This window comes from Eublepharis macularius, chromosome 9, assembly GCF_028583425.1.
Source record: "Eublepharis macularius isolate TG4126 chromosome 9, MPM_Emac_v1.0, whole genome shotgun sequence".
NCBI lineage: Eukaryota > Metazoa > Chordata > Lepidosauria > Squamata > Eublepharidae > Eublepharis > Eublepharis macularius.
Genome location: NC_072798.1, coordinates 32,869,280 through 32,889,784, shown reverse-complemented (window position 1 = coordinate 32,889,784; position 20,505 = coordinate 32,869,280). Strand labels below are relative to the sequence as shown.

The 20,505-nt window shown below is 42.9% G+C and overlaps 1 protein-coding gene across 1 annotated transcript in view; it reads left to right on the top strand.

The window, feature by feature from the left end:
- The window catches only part of LARGE1 (LARGE xylosyl- and glucuronyltransferase 1), a 395,274-nt gene extending 375,088 nt beyond the window's left edge, over positions 1–20,186 (top strand). The window contains exons 13-15 of the mRNA XM_054989142.1: positions 3,513–3,659; positions 12,780–12,975; positions 18,587–20,186. Coding sequence (XP_054845117.1) covers positions 3,513–3,659; positions 12,780–12,975; positions 18,587–18,784 — 541 coding nt within the window. The 3' untranslated portion in view covers positions 18,785–20,186. The remainder of the gene's footprint in view (positions 1–3,512; positions 3,660–12,779; positions 12,976–18,586) is intronic.
- The last annotated feature ends 319 nt before the right edge of the window (positions 20,187–20,505 follow it).

Here is a 20,505-nt window from a genome sequence, read left to right as displayed (position 1 = left end):
AACAGGAAGACTTATAGGAACAGGCCAAGGAGGTTCTGTTTCTGGTATTTGTACAGAAAAGACTAGAAATGTCTTTATCCTTTCAAGGGACTACCACTTTACCAAACACAAGCTGCTTTTTTGCTTTCCAAACATTCTAACGGCCATTTCGTCCATGGCTGATTTAGTGCAGTTCAGCTAAAGTACAAGGACATGAAGGGAAAGGCTCCATTTAGTGACAAGTTATAGTTGCTGTTCTGATGGCTCTGCTCCTTCCTATCCTACTACCCCTTGGTCAGGAGAATTATCCCATGAGTGCTGTTACTGATATTACTTTAGGCAGACAGCATTGCAGGTGGTCCAGCATAGCTGAAACACACAAGTCACACGGGCTGTGTGCTGATTTAGAGCAGCAGTGGCTACAACACCGTAATTAGCACACTGCCTTTGTGAGACAGGTGTATTTCAGGTACACTAAGTGACCTACCGATTTTTTTTCTTGTTCAGAGTGACTTACGGATCCATACCAATGCTCCCAGGATAATTCTCCTGATACCTGGGATTGGGGCTTTTTTTCAGCTGGAACGCGGTGAAACGGAGTTCTGGAACCTCTTGAAAATGGTCACATGGCTGGTGGCCCCACCCCCTGATCTCCAGACAGAGGGGAGTTTAGATTGCCCCTGAAGTGGCGCGGAGGGCAATCTAAACTCCCCTCTGTCTGGAGATCAGGGGGCGGGGCCACCAGCCATGGGATCATTTTCTCCAAGGGCAACCCACTGAGTTCCACCACCTCTTTTCCCAGAAAAAAAGCCCTGCCTGGGATACTATTCCAACTGCAGCGAGAGGAATTAGAGCCCAGGAAGGCTGCTGTCACAGCAGAGAAACTTGAGAAAATGATCTACAGATTAAGGCAATTGAAAGGCTTGGCCCCACTGCTTTTAATGAGACATAAATGCCTTCAGTGCACTTTTCTTCCTGCTTCAGTACTTTGTGGGTCATGCCAAACCCTGTGCCAAACACACAGAGGAAGGTGTAACTTAAAGCAGTGGGTGGATCATTAAGAGTGTCATGAACACTGAATAATTCTGGCATCTGCAAGAGGCCGGATGTAAAGGAACTTTCTATTTAGAAGCAAGTGCCTGGGTCAATTAGAACTGATGGAAAGGGGGAGTAGAAAAGAAGTACCTGAAACTTATAATGGGAGGCTGATAAAATTCAGTAACCTTTGTGCACTCACAGGAAAATGTGATGCAGGCTCTTCAAACCACAGAAAAGTTTCCTAGGAGTTCTCATTTTATGGAACAGCCACACAGAAGCCCGAGGGGAAATCTTTGATTGAAAACTAGTGTGAAATCTTAAAGTTTGTTCAGACTATTCTCTCCTCCCCTCACCCCTGAGCTGATAAGGAAGCAAATCCTTGCGATGGCAATGATCCCGTAAAATGTGGAGACAGTTCACAGCTAGCTAAGATGCCCACTGCTGCGTCGTGTGTGTCATTACAGTTAATCCTATTAAGGAGAGCTCAGTCTGACATGAGGAGAAACTTTCCTTAAAATGCATTTTTTTTCCTTTTAAAGTACAAACATATTTCTTTTGACAACAGCATTGAGGGCTATGCAGATGTCCAGTAAAGCAGTATAAGTTGCATAACAAAAAAACCCCAAAAGTTCACAGATGTTGGTACAAGTGCTTCCATGAGCACCATATGTTGGTGCAGAGGTTTCCATGAATGTGAGCTCCAGCTCCTATAAATAGCCCTTTACACTGCTCACATGAGTAGACAACTTGCATGAGCAGCTATTTGTGAGACTCAACTGGCTTAGAGGAAATCTCTGTCAGCCATAGGACTCTTGTTTTCCAAAGCAGTTGAGCAGCTGCACTATATAAGGATTCTGCAGACTAGCATGTAGGCTGACTTGAGTTTTTCTCGCGTAAAAAACCCTTTGAAAGTTCCACGCTAGCATGTCAGGGAGAAGGCAATGCTGGATTCCTCTCCCAGGGATGCTGGCTTTGTATAAGCTGAAAGAGGGTTATGTAATGCTCAGCCTTGAGCCACCCCCACACTACTGGCCTACAGGTGCAGAGATGTGGGTAAAACACCTTGTCTGAGCCACTGGCAAGGAGATTGTGCTTTTCTTCACCTTACTGAAAAGAGAATAGCATGGCAAAGAGCTGCCCAGGTAGAGCCAGGGAGGAATGTCTAAGAAGGAGGCACTTGGGAGAAGGATCTGGCAGGCATATGCCCCATGAATGAGGAGACCTGGTGTCTAGCATATAGGCTGGTGAGAGCAGGGCAGGGTCTTTAAAGAACACATAAGGAGACAGACGAGAAGAAGGGAGTACAGGACTGGGCATTGTGGGTAGAGTATAGGAAGGATGAGGACAGAGAACGAGCACAGCAGTGGGGGCAGGAGAGGAGGGGGGAAATAACAGGAGCAGGCAAATGTAGCTGGAAAGCCCAAAGAAAAGGCTACAACCAGCAGCTGAAGACAAGGAGGCAGCAGATGGAAATGAAGAAACTACCTAAGGGGATGTAAGATGGTGGTGGGACAAAGAACCTCCTGGCTGGACCTATTGGAATGGAGGCTGAACAGAGCCTTCTACATTAATCAAAATATTGTTAAACTGCACACACTCAGCTATGGCACCTTATTCCCCTATGGAATCTTTGCTGTATAGCCCAGCCACGGCCGTCAGGTTCCCATCACTAAAGTCCCCAATTATGTGCTTGGTCGTGAGATCAGAGGAGAAGAGTCTTTGTAGCCAAGATCAAAGGCTTATGGTGGGATTTGTATTATGGGATACAGCACAGGTCCAGAGCCAGGTAACAAGATCAGCAGTGGGAAACCTGAGTCAGATGGTGTCGGTAGACGGAGATCATCCAGCTTCCATCTCACAGCCTGTATGCTGTGTGAGCTCAAGTGTGGAGCTCAGTGAGCAAAAATGGGAACATGTTAGAAGTGTACGAAATAAAGTTTGATCAGTAATTCATTCTCATTCCCCTTGCTCTCTCTGACTGGTGTAAAAGTTTGATCACTGGAGAGGAAACTATACAAAATAATTTTAAAAAATAACAAGGATTCAAAACCAATGGTGAATTTGAAGAAAGATGCTTTTAAAAAAATACTCCTGCACCTTCTTTGCACCTCAATAGTTGACAATAATAAAATACCAATGTATATAACAAAAATCGAAATGCCAAAATGAATAGCCTGGACTTTCTAGTCTTTCCTTGCGGAGCAGAACTATATATGGAGAAGGTACTGTGCATCCTTCCACAAGGAGAGATGTGATTCTTCTTTCAGGCATAATAAAGAAATACAATGAACTTGAAACACTCATCCATCTTTCTTCCTGTTCCAGTCACTTGTCCTCACATCCAAAGTCGGCACTAAGCAAAAATGAGGCTTAGGGATTTAAATACAATATTCTCACTGGGAATTTATACTTTTTGTCTGTATTTGTTAGTTACTCTAAGAAATTTAATACCATGCTGATACTGTTTTCTGTTTTTTTCTTTTTTTCCCTGCCAGGAAATCTGTTGTCCAGTTGGACTTGGCCAATACAAAAAAGGCTCTCATTGTCCCTGCCTTTGAGACCCTCCGCTATCGCCTCTCTTTTCCGAAGTCAAAAGCAGAGCTGTTGTCTATGTTGGACATGGGAACCCTCTTCACATTCAGGTACCATTTTTCAGTTTCTGTTTTGTTTTTTAAAGATTTTTATCTCATTATGTTTCAAGGGTGGGAGACAGGGAGAAGGTTTACAGAAAACATACACAGATGGCGTCCTAAGGACTGAATAACATGGGACTTCCTCTGAGTAGATCTGCTTAGGATTGCTCCCACAGTCATTAGTTTAACACATATTCACCTTACATTAAAGGTTCACATAGACTCCTTTTTCTCACACACGATTTATTGTATAACTTCAGCTTCCTTCAGGTTTGGCTGCTGTGGCAAATCTCCAGGGGAAGGGATGTGGAAAGAATGGTCCCTGGAAATACTTAAGTGTTCTTCTCATTGACTTGTTACATTAATGATACTGTGACAATGGTGCTGTATTTCAGAGGTCGCAATGAAATATAAGGAAGAAGCTTTGCATATTGTATCGAATATGGAGCCTTACATGTTCATCATCAAGATTTGGATCCGGTAGTGCCTTAAAGACCAACTAGATTTCCAAGATAGGAGCTTCCAAAAGTCAGAGTTCCCTTTGTCAGGGAGCTTTGACTACCAAAAGCTCGTGCCCTGGAAACCTAGTTGGTCTTCAAGGGTGCTACTGAACCCAAATCTTGCTCTTCTAATACAGACCAACATGGCTACCCGCCTGAAACATTTCTCATTAGTGATCTTTAATGCTGTTCCATTTCACTGGAACAGAGGTAAGAAGTGTGCTATTAGGGGGCTGAGTTACTTCCTCACATTCATACAAAATACTTTGGAAACCTTCCTGACTAACTGTACTTTCTATACTTCTCCTGGTCCTCTGTTGCTTTTAAAAGACTAAGTCTTCTTCTTGGGAGCAGAGATTTAAAACCAGTTAAGATCACCTAGCGAACACGATATTGTCATGATATTATGTCGTCAGAATTGGCTGCATGGCAACATCACATAGTCCATTGAAAATTAGTATATTCCTTCATGGATCTGCATTGCCCTCACTCTTGCCAAGTAAAGAAATGGTTGTTTCTGGAGGGGGTCTTTTCTGCTGCTGGTAAAAGGCTTTTTCCCTGAAAAATATCCCCCTTTTTATTTACTTTAAATATTTGTATGCCACCTCTCACCAAAGTACCCTCCATTCAGAAACTTGAATAGCATTGCTAGGAAGCCACATCAGAGGGAGACTTCAGCCTCTATGCCCTCCATGGCAACTGATTAGCCACTGTATAAAAGTGAATGCTGGACTAGATGGACCACTGGTCTGATCCCACAGGGCTCCTCTCATCTTTTTACATACCTGATTTACAATCTAGCACTACTCTAAATATATAGGCAGTCAGCAACTGAGTCAATTTATGTTTAATATGACTCCTTCCTCTTGAAAGAAGACCTTTATTGAGTTTTTCCTCAAGGTACTTGTATTTTTCTGTGCTACGATATAGAACATACTCAAGCTCCAATATGAAATTTAGTACTCCTTAGATAAAGAGTTTCTTGTGGTCTGCTCTGCACCATCCTACTGAGTTTCCTTCTTGTCGCCAGAGAATGCAGCAGGAAAACAGCTACGCTCAGGCTCAAACTGAGTAAATCCTATTTAAACTGTACTACTTTTAAAATTCAAGTTAATTGCTTTTTCAGCAGTGTAGTTAGTGCATTATCCTTTCCTATGTGGGACAGCCCAGAGGACCATTTAAAATTACAGCAGCTGTGGGCAAGTATTTCTTCCTCCTGACTCTCTCAAATGTCACTCTGCAAGATGAGTTTTATTCATTTTGAGCCAGTAGGAGATTGTTTAACAAAAAGGGATTGGAGACTGCTTCTAAGTACATTATAGCCCTTTCTTTAAGCTCCCTGGCATCTTCTGCCTACATGGAAAGTTATGGGCTGTTGTTTCTCTCAAGATCTAACATCAGACTTGCAGCTAAGAGAGGACAGATGTCCTCAGAGGCTGTCATGCCAACGAGGGGCTGAACCAGCCCACGTCAGGGCTCCCAGCTGGCGAGATGAGAGATGACCAGTGGGCAATGCAAGGAGCAAGTCCATAGAACAGTCTGGGTTGGTACTCACAGAAGGCAGTCCAAAAGTAAGTCAGGCAGTCCAAGTCAATCCACAAGCAAGGCGGTCCAAGGAAAGGGCCAGGCAGGTTCAAATCCACGAGGAAGGCTGGGGTTGAAAGCCAAGAGTTCTGTCCATGGAGTACAGGGCCATGGTTGGGGGCAAGAGAATCCAAGTGTGGGGATGCTGGATGCAGGGAGTAGCACACAAGGTTGCTTCCATGCTGAGCTCAGCATGCTCCTTTTATCCCCTTGATTAGTTAACAGGCTATGGTGGAGGTGTTGCTGCTGCTTCTGATTCCAGTGCCTTGGCTTTGGAACTAGCGCAACCAAGCACTGTGCATGTATCCAGGCACTCCTGTGTTGTTTCTGGGCTGTCTCCGGCTCCTGGTGTCTCCATCGCTCAGTTGGCTCAGGAGATGCCAGCTGCGCAGGCTCCTCCAGTGATGGCTGTCTCTCAGCCCAGAATGAGCCTGGGGCCCTCTCCAGTGGGTCTGGTTTCTGGTTCCTGCCGCTCCAATGGACGCTCCACCAAGGGCTCCTTTGGTCAAAAGACTGGCTCCTCTAGTTCCTTGGCCTCTGAGGAGGACACAACGGCTGGTGGTGAAACAGGGGCAGCAGGCTGACTCATGGCACCAGGTGGTGAGGCAGGTGTGGCAGGCTGACTAATGACAACAGAGAAGGTTCATACAGATTGGGACATGTTCTCTTAGTCTTTGAAGTAGGGTTATCAATTCCAGGTTGGGAAATTCATGGAGGTTTGGGGGCAGAGCTGCAGATCACATGCCAAGAAAGCAGCTGCCCACAGCTGCTTTTTTCTCCTTCACAAACAAGAATGCCAAGACCAGAATCAGCACCGTATACTAAGATAATTGTATCTTGCTAGCTGTTTCCACCATTGGACATTGAAGCCTGATCCTCTGCTTTGGTGAACTATAGCCACCATTTTGTGGTGGCTTACTTGTGACCAGACATGGCAGCAAAATATGAGATATGAAACTTAATGTTGGGCACACCAAGGGGCTCTAGTACCCACGCTTATGTGATACAGCCCCATCTTTATAGCATTATTATCCAGCTGTGTCTCCATGGAATTCCGGTGTCGGGGACTCAGACTCTTACCACACCCGGTATGCAAATCCAAACAAAAAGCAGATTGGCAGCAACTGGATGTGATGTTATCAGATGGACTCTCTACTAACATGAATCTGCCAAAACCAGTGGGGATATAAGGACTCCCCCCCCCCCCAGCCTCCTAAGGAGCAGTTGGCTGCTCAGAGCAGTGTTGAGCAGGCAACTAGAGTACCTGTGCTCTTGTGCTTCCTCAGCCAAACGGGAATGGGAGCTAAAGGGAGTCATTGCCTGGGCTTAGACTCCATCTCCCAGAAGGTCCCCAGAAGTTCTTGAATGAACAGGACAAGGAGAGCATCCTGTGTAAGGTAACTGGAAACCACTCTCCAGCAATGAGTGATTCATCACTGACTGGGAGAGTGCTCAAAACAAACTCTCTTATTATACTCCGTAGGATGGAACTGTGATGCAGTCAGCCCCCCTAATAGACTCAGGTGCCCCGTGGACTTTATACGAAAGGCTGAGGCTGAGTGTGTGTGTGGGGGGGGGGGTGTTCTGGTGTTGTTTGCCAAAATGACGGTGTGTCTCCCCCACCCCCACCCCCAAGTTGTTTATGTTCAGGTGTTAATGCCAAGATGTTTGCTACTTTGGGAAAATTTCACCTCTCTACAGAGAGCTGGCAGAGATCACTCCTCAGATGGTTTGTTAATTTCATCTTCACCTCCCAGAAGGCTCTTGTCAATTTCACCTCCCCTTCCCAGAGGCTAAGATGAAATTAACACATCCTCTATGGAGAAATCTCTGCTGGCTCTGTGTAGAAAGGTGAAGTTGGCTCTGTCTTTTTAAACTATGTTTCCCGGCGAACATTGCATCTCTCTATATTTAAGCATCCTTGTGTAAGATTCTAGTGTGGACAGGCTGTCAGTTTCTACTTGAGTTTGTTTTCTTCTTGCATTTCTCTCCTCTTTTTCTGTTGTGTTAATGTGTATTATACTGAGAAGTTTTGAATAAGAAACTACTTTGGGGGCAATGACAGGAAAGTGGTATATAAAAATAAATCTGAAGAGGACAAGAGATGCCGTCACTCTTTGCTGGCCAAGGCTGCAGCTGGGCCCAGAGACCCACCACAACTATTTTTGCATCCTGTGGGGATTGTAACCCCTGCAAAAGGCAGATGGGGCTAGCATGAAGCCCCTGAGATTCAGGCCAAGGAGAACTAGCTCCAGCTCCCTCTAGCCAGTCAGAGCCAAGAGAGAGTATTGGGAGGAGAAGAGGAGGAGCTGGGTGAACTTAACCCCTTCCCCTCTCTGGACTGAGACCTGCTGGGGCTCCACTGAAGAAGAGGCCCCTGCCAGCTACAGCCTGTTGGTTGGATTTAAATATTTCCCTCAATCACTGTGCATTGCAGGTTCACATTTATAGCCTGCCCCATCTTCAATGCAAAGTATTGTATGTATATGCCACCTGCATAGGCTCCAGACGTTTCTGTCTTAGAGGCATTAACTAGCTGTCTGCAGAGCAGTTGTTCAGACCTCACACTGGGAGAAAGGTACCCAAGGAATGATGCCACTTTTCATATTTCCAGTAATATGAAAAGCAATGAACCATTCTTAAAGTGCCCCTGAAGCGCTGAGGAAATTGTTTCTCAGATAGCAAGATATCTGAAGAAAACCACTCTCGTTGTCACTTTAATTTATAAAGGCTGACCATAAAAACAGGCCATGGAGTCCACCAGTACCACTGCTGCACATTCTTCAATAACACATGCAGACAAGCGCTTCTTGCCTCTGCATATGGAAGCTTGCTCCCCTTCTATGCAGCTTTTCTTGCACACAAATAAAGAGGTCATACAGAATAGTGGAGAAAGGGGAGGAGGAAAGAGTCTTTACCAAAGGAACAAATGTGACACAAAAACATTCCACTGTTGCAGGATGTTTTTTAATGCAAAAACTAAGAAGATTTTAATTAGGAAAATAACTGCTTCTTTCATAGTTAAAGGTAAATCTTCTGGGAAATAAAACTTCTAAGTGTTGGCCTCTCCTTTATGATCCATCATCAATCAAATTTTCTACTTGCATAGCATTCATTTCCCATGAGAGACTTGCCTTTTACTGATTAACAACAGAGTACAGAAGTGGGGTGGGCTGCTAGGGGGTTCTCATCTTAGCACTGCTTGTTTTCACACCCTTTCCTTGGCCTGTGTGATTCCCTCCAGCACTCTCTGCACCCCACAGCTGCTGCCCATTTCCACCTCTGTCTTCAAGGTGGTTTAGTAAGTCTTTAGCAACCACAGAGGCCAGATTGATGGGTGAGAGAGCTGCTGTGACAGTGATTGCTGATCAGGCCCACAGCATCCCCAGCCCTCTCACCAGAACTAGATTGCAATCTTTCCCTCGGTGAAATTGCTTTTGTCACCTATTTCCCAAAACTGTGACCTTTTCTGCCTTTGGCTATACAAGGTAGTTGTCAGTTGTGAATTCGCTCCTTTTCCCCCTCCTAGCAAATGTTGCTTGGATATTCTGAGTGTATCTTTCCTAAAGAAAAAATAATGTATGACTTTATTGTGGATTTGGTATCATGCGAGGTTAGCAATATTTGATTTGCTAAAGGGGCCTTTGGGTGCTTGGGCTCTTGTTAGCACAATGAGAGCCAAGCTACAAGTGCCTTTTTTCACGCGTAGAACACTTGATCGTTTTTGCAAGTTTTCCTGGGAACTAAGTCCCAGTGTCCTTCCCCTCTCTGTTAGAATCGCTGCCTGAAGAGCCAGAGAAAGCCGGCTGCAGCAGCAGCTTTTGCAAATCCAGAGCAGCTCCCCAAAAGCAAGACGCAGCTGTCCGCCCCCAAAGATCGTTGAGAGCAGGCTTGTGACTGGAGGAACAATTTGCAAAAGCTGCTGCTGCAGCCGGCTTTCTTTATATCTTCAGGCAGCAATTCTAACAGAGAGGGGAAGGACACTGCGACTTCAGTTCCCAGGAAAACTTGCAAAAACGATCAAGTGTTCTACGCGTGAAAAAAGGCACTTGTAGCTTGACTCTGAGACTCGCTAGTATTGGCACTCTCACCCACCGAGTCACACTCACTACCAGCTTGCGCATGAACAAACAGGATAATCATTGGTACTATAATGCTGCTTCCTCCCTGGTCCAAAGACAGCTTATATTATTTATTTATACTGCTGAAAGACTTAGAACATTATGCTGTCTGGAGGTAGCTGGAGGAACATTTCTAAATAGCGTATACTTCTGTATGTACTCTCCCATCCAGTGGTATTTATATGCAGAACTCAGTCTGCATCGCTTCAAGGGCACAATTGTCACATAATTATAAACTTGTGTTTCTTAGTGTCCACGGCTTCTTTAGGTGATCACTATCATGCAGACCAAAATTGTAGTTCAAAATTGTAGCCAAAATAAGATTTCCTCACTTCTCACTTCCATCCATGCTTGCTTTCCATCTTTCAAAACATTATGATGCCAAGACAAGTACAAACACCTCTGTTATAGAGATTCTGACGATCTTCTTGAAAGCATCCAAGTGGTTTGGGAGCTTTGCAAAAGGGATTTTCTTTTATTGGCATTCAGGATGCTGCCTCTGTTTCAAGGAAAACATGACCATTCCAGAAATCCCCAGCTACTGGATAATATGTTGGTTAACTAACAGAAGTCCTTAAAGACTAGTAACATTTATTCCAGTAGGACTTTTTGTGAGGCCGAACTCACTTCTTCAGATACAATCAGACACCGGACATCCATTTTGTGTTGCTGCAGTAGACTAATGTGGCTACCGCGCTGGTTAATTAATGACTAGACTGGGATCTCTAAAGATCAGAATAAACACAGTAAATGAACATACTATTTTACCTCTAATTTTCCAGTCCCTGACAGGACATGGTAACTTTTTAAGTTAGAGCCTTCCCCATCCCTTGAGGCACATGGCAGATGGAATTGCTTGTCTTCATTCATCACTGCAGTAAACTTCTGAGGAAAGTCAGTGTTATTCCAGGTACTTTTGCATTGTGAAGGCACAATATTCTCCCACCTCCCACCCCAAGCCTGACTCCTCATGTATTATCCAAAGATGCAGGGAGATAAACTTGTACTTGCCTCATCTGTGGATTCACACAGTGTGTAGCAGTGGCAAAAAAGCAAATGCCATGCTGGGCATTTATTTATTTACTTACTTACTTACTTACTTACTTACTTACTTACTTACTTACTTACTTACTTACTTACTTACTTACTTAAATTTATAGTCCACCCTCCCCAACCAAGTGGGCTCAGGGCGGATCACAACAATTTAAAACACACTACACAATTCACCAGCAGTAGCCATTAAAAATGTAAATAATACATATCATTCATTTAAAACATATATTAGCACCATGTAAATACAGCTATCAAAAATAAAAACATAGCAGCACGTTATTAGGAAAGGGACTGAAAACAAAAAAATACAATATTACAGTTCACTTGCATAGAGCTGTGGTGTGGCTTCATTTGGAATACTGTGTACAGTTCAAGTTGCCATATCTTTGCAAGGATATTGTAGCACTTGAAAACGTATCTAAGAGGGAAACCAAGATGCAAAGGAGTTAGAGCACCTTTCCTATGAGGAAGGGCTGAAGAATCTGGGGCTTCTGAAAAATATGACTGAGGGAGACATGATATTTATGAAACTGTGCATGATGTAGAGAAAGTGGATAGAGGAAGCCTTTTCTCCCTCTTCCATAATACTAGAACCCTGAGGCTCCCAATCAAGTTAATTAGCAATATGTTTAGGATGGACAAAAGAAAGTACTTTGTACTCAATGAACAATTACATTGTGGAATCCACTGTCAGTGGATGTAGTAATAGTTCCAAGTGTAGAAGGTGGGTAGACATATTTATTGAGGATAGGTCCGTCAATGGCTTCCATTCCAATCATGATGAATCAAGGGAACCTCCATATACAGAGACAGCATCAGAGGAAGGCCTTGGCTTCTGAACTGTCCAGACAACTGGTTGGCAGCTGTGTGAAACAAGATATTGGACTAGATAGGCCACCGTTCTGATCCAGCAGGCTTTTGATGTTCTTATGAATATGTAAATGAGTCATATAGTGCCAAGGTTAAACATACAGAACTTCTCTTCCAGTTCAACACTTCCAAAGAATTCATAGATGACTTGAGATTTGAACTAAAGTCTCCTGAGCGTCTCTCGGTACAGAATTGTCCACTTGGCCATACTGGTTCTTTTGTTAAATATTTCGACACACCGTAATACATATTGCTTGTTACATATTTGTTTCTCGGTTCAATCAATTGACATGTGGCAAGAGCCCCTGTCAGTGATTTTTGGATGGCACAAGGAATATCAGTGCAAGAGAGAATTATTGATCGTTGTTTTAATGGGGTGTGAGCCCAAGCTGTGCTTAGATAGACTCTGCTGTGACATGAATAAGATTAACAAAATATAAAAAGGTCCTTTCCTGTAAATTGAATTGATTGTCTTAGGTGGAATTGTGTAGAATGGCATATGGCAACAAAATGATAGCTACAGCGGTACTGAAACTATTTATCTTGGCCTTTATTTAATGCATTTATCGATCTGATTTCCACCATAATAACAAAGAGACACCACTTCAAAATTCTGCATGCTTTGAAAACAAGCTCCAGAATTAAAACATAATAAGCCATTATCTTCCCTGGAAACAGTGCTGAGCTCATTTTTAAAAGCTTTATCTAGCATGGCAGGCTATATTGCAGTATTGGCACTCCTTTTAAAACTTGAAGTGTCATAGTCTAAGAACGCTGTACTGTTATTTCTTTCCTAATCAATCTTGGATATCCTTTTTGATAGATCCACCACTATAATTACAGAAAATATTCATTTCTCTATCATATGTCCTCTAAAAATCCATATAAGCCATAGGACTAATCGCTCTGTCATCATGTATTCCCCTGGCAGTCAAATATCAAGTGGCTTTCAAGTTTTATCCTTTCTTCTTCCGGCCAATGACTTTTACTGTCTGTTCAAGGTATCACGTCTGGACAAAAGGGCACGCACCAACAAACTTTGCCAAGTGGCGAACAGCCACTACACCATATCGAGTGGAGTGGGAAGCCGATTTTGAGCCATATGTCGTGGTAAGGCGGGACTGCCCAGAGTATGACCGAAGGTTTGTTGGATTTGGCTGGAACAAAGTAGCCCATATCATGGAATTGGATGCACAGGTGAGAAGGAGAATATTGCCGTGATGCTGCTCCCTCTTCCCAGCAGCCCTGTTCCAATATAATGTGTGTATATGGAGTGTTTAAAAGATTCACTCACCCTCCATATAGTATCATCAGTAATTGGAAAAGGCTATAGGAGAAACACTGATGCTTAGAATTCTCTGGAAATAAAAGGAAGAGCTATGCATGTCACAGCTAAAAAGGCATTCTTGTTAATAGGAAGCACACTGCAATCTCTACGTATCACTTGTTCCTGATGGCTTCCAGTTATAACACAGCTCTGCTTACAGATGTTGTGTGAAGATATAGCCAAGTCTCTTCTCACTTCAATTATTTTAAGACCGTTGACTGGATGACTACTCATTTTTTTTTCAGACTATACCCATCTTCTAGACAGTTTTGTACATGTGTGGAGGAGAGCATTCAGATCCCACTCGAAGCCTGAAGCCGTACAATCCACCAAGAGATGTATTTGGATTCCTTCAACAGAGTAGAATAGGGTTTTTTTTACCATCCAGTGTAGCATTGTGCCGGGTTTGATTTTTGGCACATTGTTGCTTTACTGGGCAGAACTCCCATCACAAAATAAGCCATTCCTCACAAAATTTGTTTTTCACATTAAATAATGCAAAATGTAATTCCTTCTCCTTTCTTTGCAAATACTTTGACAAGACAAGATCTTGCTGCAGATTGCATTTTGTTTACTGAGGCAGTGGCCACTTTAAATGACAGGAACGCTTTCATTCTTGCTCCTTCATTCTTGCTCCATAAAAGGATAATTTTGCAAGTGCCTCCCTCCCCAGAGGCAGCAAGAGCAGGGAGGGAAGCAGAGAGAGGAACCCCCCCCCCACCTCCAACTGGTCCATCACTGGTTAAATTTTAAAGGGGCATTTTCAATGGGAAGATCTGGCAAACTCCAGAGTCCAAGGGTCTCTCCCCCACTGTAAATAATGTTCCTTTAGAGTTTAAAGGCCAGTGCCCCGCTGAACTTCTAGGGGTGCTAAATAATGGGTGGTAGACCTGGCTGCCCAACTCCAGAGGCAAGTCTATCACCCATTTTTTCCAGTGCAGAGGCTAGGTCTGCTGCCTGTTGAAAATAATAGCCTTTTAAACTTTAAAGAGCCATTATTTGCAAAAGCCTGGGCAGCAGCCAACCTAACTACAACCTAACTCTCCCCTCCTTTGCAGTTAGCAGGAACTGCAAGGAAAGATCGAGAGCCACCCTGGCCATTGAAAATATGCCCCCTAGAGTGTTGGACTAGGATCAGTGGAGATCTGAGTTCAAATCCTCTCTTGTACCATGGAAGCTCACTGGGTGACCTTGGGCCAATCACACCTTCTCCACTTGGCCTATGTCACAGGAGTGTTGTGAGAAAATGAGGGAGAGGAGAACAGTTCTAAGTCTAAGAGTTCCCAGCTAGGGAGAAAAGCAGCTTATAAATAAATAGCTATAAGTAAAAATAAAAGTATTTTCAATGAGCAGTAGACCTGGAATCTGGAGTCCAAGTCTACTACCCATTATTCAGAGCACCCCCCCCCCCCCAAGTTGTAATTTATCTATCCTTTAGATTTTTAAGGGCCATTATTTCCAGAAAGGATTCGCCTGGCCTTCAGAGTCTGGAGGCCAGATCTTCCTATTGAAAATAATGGTCTTTTGATTTTTAACAGGCTGCTGTACCACAGACCAGCTGTGAACAAACAGTAAAAGTCTTCTCAAACCGTTTCCAGATATATCCAGTATTTATCAGGAGAAAACAGCAGATTCAGGAAATATTGGGAAAGCCTTTCAAAGCATTGGATATTGTTAATCCAATCTGATGCATGAAATATCAGACATCATATTGGGGCAGCAATATCCAATAGCACATCCCCAATCCCCATTTCAATTCACTAGTAATCAGGAAGAAACATTTATTTATTTATTTATTTTATTGACAAAACATTTACCCTGTCTTTCTAACCCGCACAGGGCCACCAAAGTGGCTCATTTAAAACATACAAATTAAAATATCATCTTAAGAGCTATTACAACCAACACATAAATGCATCATTAAAATAATTTGAAACTAGAATTTAAAATAAATACACAAGATAAACTGGCTGTCCAGATGAAAATACTTTGAAGGGATGCCTCTTCAAATGAACACATGAAGTTGCCATATACTGAGTCAAACCTGAGTCTAGCAAGATCAGAATTGTCTTCTCTGACTGGCAGCAGCTCTCAAGCAGAGGTCATTCACATAGACTTACTATCTGATCCTTCTCACCGGAGATTTCAGGGTTGAACATTTGACCTTCTGCAAGTCAAGATGTTCTACCACTGAGCCGTGGCCCCTCCTCTTACAATCTCAGCTTTTCCAGTGAGGATGAACTAAAACATACCAACACATTTAAGTACTTTTTCATTTGCATTATCATACTTTTCATTTTTTATAATCTCATTTTACTCATCCACTCTAAATTCCAAATCCCATAAAAAATTCAAGCCATGTACCTCAAGGATTGTTCTTGTTGGAGAAGAGAGGTTATGAAGGTTGCTTTAGTAAGATGATCACAAATCTGGCATAGTGTAGGACCTCACAGTCCTTTATTTTGACTCCAATCAATGTATGAATAAGACCTCCTGCCCCCCAAAGTCTTGAGCTTCCTGAGAGCATTGATAAGCTGCTTGAGTTTACTGCTCCTACGTAAAGCAACTGAGAATTTTTTTCATGCCAGAAAAGACTCCAATAATCATGAATCAGTCAGTGCTTGTCAAGAGGCTGGTGTTTTGAGGCAAAAGGTTTGCTGTGGTTCAACAGAAACTTTAAAAGAACAAATAGTACTGCTTTTTGCAGAGAGAGAGGTTTCTTCTTTAGAAAGGAAAGCCCGACATTTTTAAAATTCAAAAGTCTTTCTCTGAATAATTGCCGAATCCAAACAACTAGCACAAACACTCGTATGACATTAGCACAAACACTCATGTCCACAGCATATTTTGGTCTTTGTGCTAATGACTTAGTTGTTTCTAAAATGTAAACTGCTTTGCCCAATTACAGAGTTACCTAAAGTACAGTGCAATGTGACTTGGAAGCCACTGTGCTAAACAAAACCATCCAAGTTGTGGCAACCCTCCGACTTACGGTAACTGAAGCCTCAAACGGAATGGGGAATACATGGTTAGGGTGGGATCAGTAGTACGGTGGAAGTGGAGTAGCAGTTTTATTTAATTATTTAAAAATAATTATATCCCACCTTATCTTCTTAGACTAAGGGTAGATTACAAAACAACAACAAGTTGGAAGGACAAAAGACCCAACATAACAAGTCTGCTAGCATGATAAAAACAACACAAGGTTAAAAATGTTTCGGACTCCTTAGGATAGGAGACAACATACTCTTTGGAGCTAATAGGACTAGTCTGCAGTGGGTTGGAAGAAGCCATACCCCAGTGATGAAGTACATGTTCTGTGAGCTGCAGATCCCATATTTAAGTTGTGGGATCTACATTTTAAGTGGTATCGCTTTTGACAGATCTCTGCCAGACTTCAAATACCAGAGTAAGCTATACTGGGTTAGCTGGAGACCTATGGTCTTATGGTATAAGCCAGCTTCATATCTTCAAATGCAGCCTAAATTTTCACTGACAATATTTATAGGGTACTAAATTATTTTTTTTAAAGCATTTGATTTTTGCAAATGACTTTTGATTTTGCCCTGAGTCTCTTTTCTGGGCATTATTGACCCCCCCCCAAGAACTCAGATGTCAAAATGGCTGTTGATCCCGACAAACATAGTCATTTTATCAGATTTGTATTAAATCCAGTGAGAAAAAGAATCCCATGCAGGAATTTTCATATTGAATCACAAAGAATGGAGAAGTCAGAAGAGGTGAGCCATTTCTCGTTCAGGTGAATGGGTTTTCTTCTGCTGGTGCTGCTTTTAGATTTTGGGTCTTACAGTCAATATGACCCCATAAACTCCAAGCTGGATTTTATGATTGATTTTATTTCCCTTTCTACTTGCTATTCCACAGCTGTTTCTGAGCTCTACCAGCCTAAGGGATTGTTATCAGAGAAAGATAATTTTGATATTCACTGTAAATGTGTCATCTTGTTTCACACTCCTTCAGTCTGTAAGGTCCTGCAATTTATGTATACAGTGCTTGCTAACTGTCCTGTTACAAAGAAGAGAGATTTTCCATTTGAACATCTTTCTTAGAATCCATCCTCTTTATATATCATGTAAAATTTACCCTGGATTTAATTCTGGATAGTAACCAAGTATTTACACAATTTATTTAATTAATGTATCTTTAAAGATTTCCTTCTGGAATCATGTAGCACCTTCAAAACTTGTAAATGTACATGGAAGAAAAGCATTAGTTAAGGGAATCTAAGAATACAGCAGAAATAAAAATCTCCCACATGGGACTGATCATGTCTTACTATGGAAGAAAATTTTGCAGCTGAGAACAAAGATAGTCCTCCTAAATCTGCCAGGAGTGTTCTTGGCTTTAGAGAAGGGCATGGTAGCCTGAATCTTTTTTCTATTTCACTGGAAGTGCTCTCAAGATTTTTTATTTTCCCTATAAGATGTATAAGTGACAGAAATAACTTCTCCTGGAAAAGATGGAGTTAATGAGGAATAGCAGTGACACTGCTGAGTAAACAGGAGGGCTTGGGTAGTTAAAGTTCACAACCCTACAAACAAAAGGAGATATTTATCTTCATAAAGGCTGAACACAGAATTAATTAACCAGTCTTTGTTCCTAATCTTTGAGATGAGTTAGACTCTCTCATTAAGGTATACTTCTCAAGCATTTTTTAAGGATCCAATCCACAACCATGCTGTGTCATATCATGCGCTGGTGTCCCTCAGTCACAGCAAGCTGTAGTTGTACCCAGGGCCGGCCAATCCATTGAGGCCAGTGAGGCGGCCGCCTCAGGGCGCCAAGGTGTCGGAGGGGTGCCGACCTGGGGGCAGAGGTGCGCGCCACGGAGCTGCCGCCACCAGCCAGGAGTGCATGCTGGTGGCGGCAGCGTGGGGCAGCTGAGCAAGCAGCCTCCCGCTCAGTTGCTCTGTGGGCCAGGCGCAGCCGGCAGAGCAACTGAATGGGAGGGCTGGAAGGCTCCCCGTGTGCGTGCAGCCCCTGCGTGCAGTGACGTCATCACACAGTCTGGTGTGTATGCGCGCATGCACGTGCATGCTCACAGAGGCAGCATTAAGCTGACTCGGGTGCAAGCGACGCTGGAGCCAACCCTGGTTGTACCTGGATTGGGAGACAACAGCGATCCAACTGCCATGTTACAATCAGTGATGCTGCTGTGGGTTTCTTTGGAGTGGGGGATTAGTCATGACAAGCTTTTCTAATCGGCAGCAACAGCAGTGGCAGCAACTACTATTGTCTGTTGGCCAACAGATATTTGCTAGAGTTGCTGATATTGGTGAAGAGGAAGGCAGTGTCACTACAGCAAGAAAGTTCACCTGCCTTTAAAGTTATCTCTCAGTAGCTATGGCAAGATCAAGATGTGTTTGGTGTGTGTGTGTGTATATAGACAAGAGAAAAAAGGGATTATTTCAACAACCTTTAGGATATGCCTTTCATTTTCAATTTATCTTCCTTCCTCAGGAGTATGAATTCACGGTGCTGCCCAACGCCTACATGATCCACATGCCGCATGCTCCTAGCTTCGACATTACCAAATTCCGCTCCAACAAGCAATACCGTATCTGTCTCAAGACCCTCAAGGAGGAGTTCCAACAGGATATGTCACGCCGCTACGGTTTTGCAGCGCTGAAATATCTCACGGCAGAAAACAATAGCTAGCACCACTGGGACTGTTACAAAAAATAAAGACTGAAAGAAGGAGCCATTTTAATGTGTGCAGCGCAGTTCTTTAGCCTGGAACTGAGAGATACCTTTGTTTTGTTTTGTTTTTGTTTTTTAAAAGCCACATCAAGCAGTTCTAACAGTAGGAATTCGGAACAAGATGTCTCCAGACTGTGTCCACAAGCTACCACCTAGCCTCTACTCCCAGGCCTTTGGTTTTATTGCCCACAGGGTGTGAGTAAATGGAGGGGAGAACAGTAGCCACATCCATTGGTAGCTCTCCAGGTGACAGACATGATGAGGGAGCAGATGTTTTCTGCTCTTAAAATGGCACAGCAAAAAATAGATCTTCTGAAGTCTAGGCTTTCGTGTCATCACTTATAATTCCACATTTTGTTTCATCCCTAAAAGAAAATCTTCAGACTGTGAACTAAAAAAAAACAAAATCCCCATATATCTACAGAGGTTGACCCCCTACAGAGGAGCATTCTAGAGCAGGATGAACCATGTTTGGCCTATCAAATGAAGGGAGAGGTCCATCCAACGTACAGAATTTTGAGGTATAACATATACAAAATATACCAAGTGGCACCACTTGGTTGTTTTTCCCTACTGCCACAATAAAACGCACCTTTCCTTCAACTCCCCACTGCTACCATCTACTCTGGCTGTGTCCCACTTTTTCAGCCCAGACAGCATTCTTTTACACTTCATGTTCATCCCCAGATCTTGTAATTCACCCAAGAAGATCTTTGTTTTTACTGTCCACTGAAAGCAAAGCACCTGTCAGCTTAAGCTCTGCTTTTGTCTGAGAGATTTGTTCAGGTGTCTCTAGTGCAAGAAATGGCCAAATTGGAGTTGTCTTTTTTAAAGTCAATGTTGAGTCTTTGGCATAAAGAGGTCGTTTTTTTTTACAGTCTATTGGCTGTTTTACTGCTCACCCACCTATGAAGGCCTCTGTGCCTATGGCTGTTAAGTGGACATCTGCGGTAAGTGTGGGATTTGAAACACAACCACTAGGCCTCAGTAGCAACAAGGTGCTACAGACTCTGAAGAACTACTTCAGTTAAAGGAGTTTATTTATAAAAGGAACAAAACTAAAAGGAATTAACTCCCCATTTGAGCTGGGGGAAGAGAGAATGTTTTGGGGAGTTATGGTGGTGTTTGCTTGACTGTGAGCTGATTCAGTTCATAGGCAGCGCATAGGCATGGAGAAGAACAGACAAAAAAATCCAGACACTGGACATTTTATTATTTTCTTTATTTCTTCAGTATTAATGTTGTGTTTACATGGATGGAGGAGATGAGGTTTAATGCACTACCCTGATTTGGGGCTACTTGTATTTGGTTGCAATGTTATTGAGAGAACGGGATTTGAATAAACAAGAAACATGGTCTCTCTTCCTTCCCCCTAACAGTTCTAAGAGTCTTGCCGCTGCTTACGTTTCATGTAAATCACCATCTTTTCCAGTCTTGTTTCTTTACAAGCCATATTCCCCTTTTGCTTCACCACTATCTCTTGCTTGGATGTAGTGGATTGTGACACTACAACTTATGCACTGGAAGCTGATCTGTGAAGACTGTATTTAGGAAAGCGCCATTCCCAAGCGAGACAAAAAGCCTGTTTAGTTTAAATGTTTCAGATAAAGTGCACATCTGTTCTATTTCAGTTCAGCTTTCCTTGCATCATCTACAGTATATAAAATGAAATTTGCATC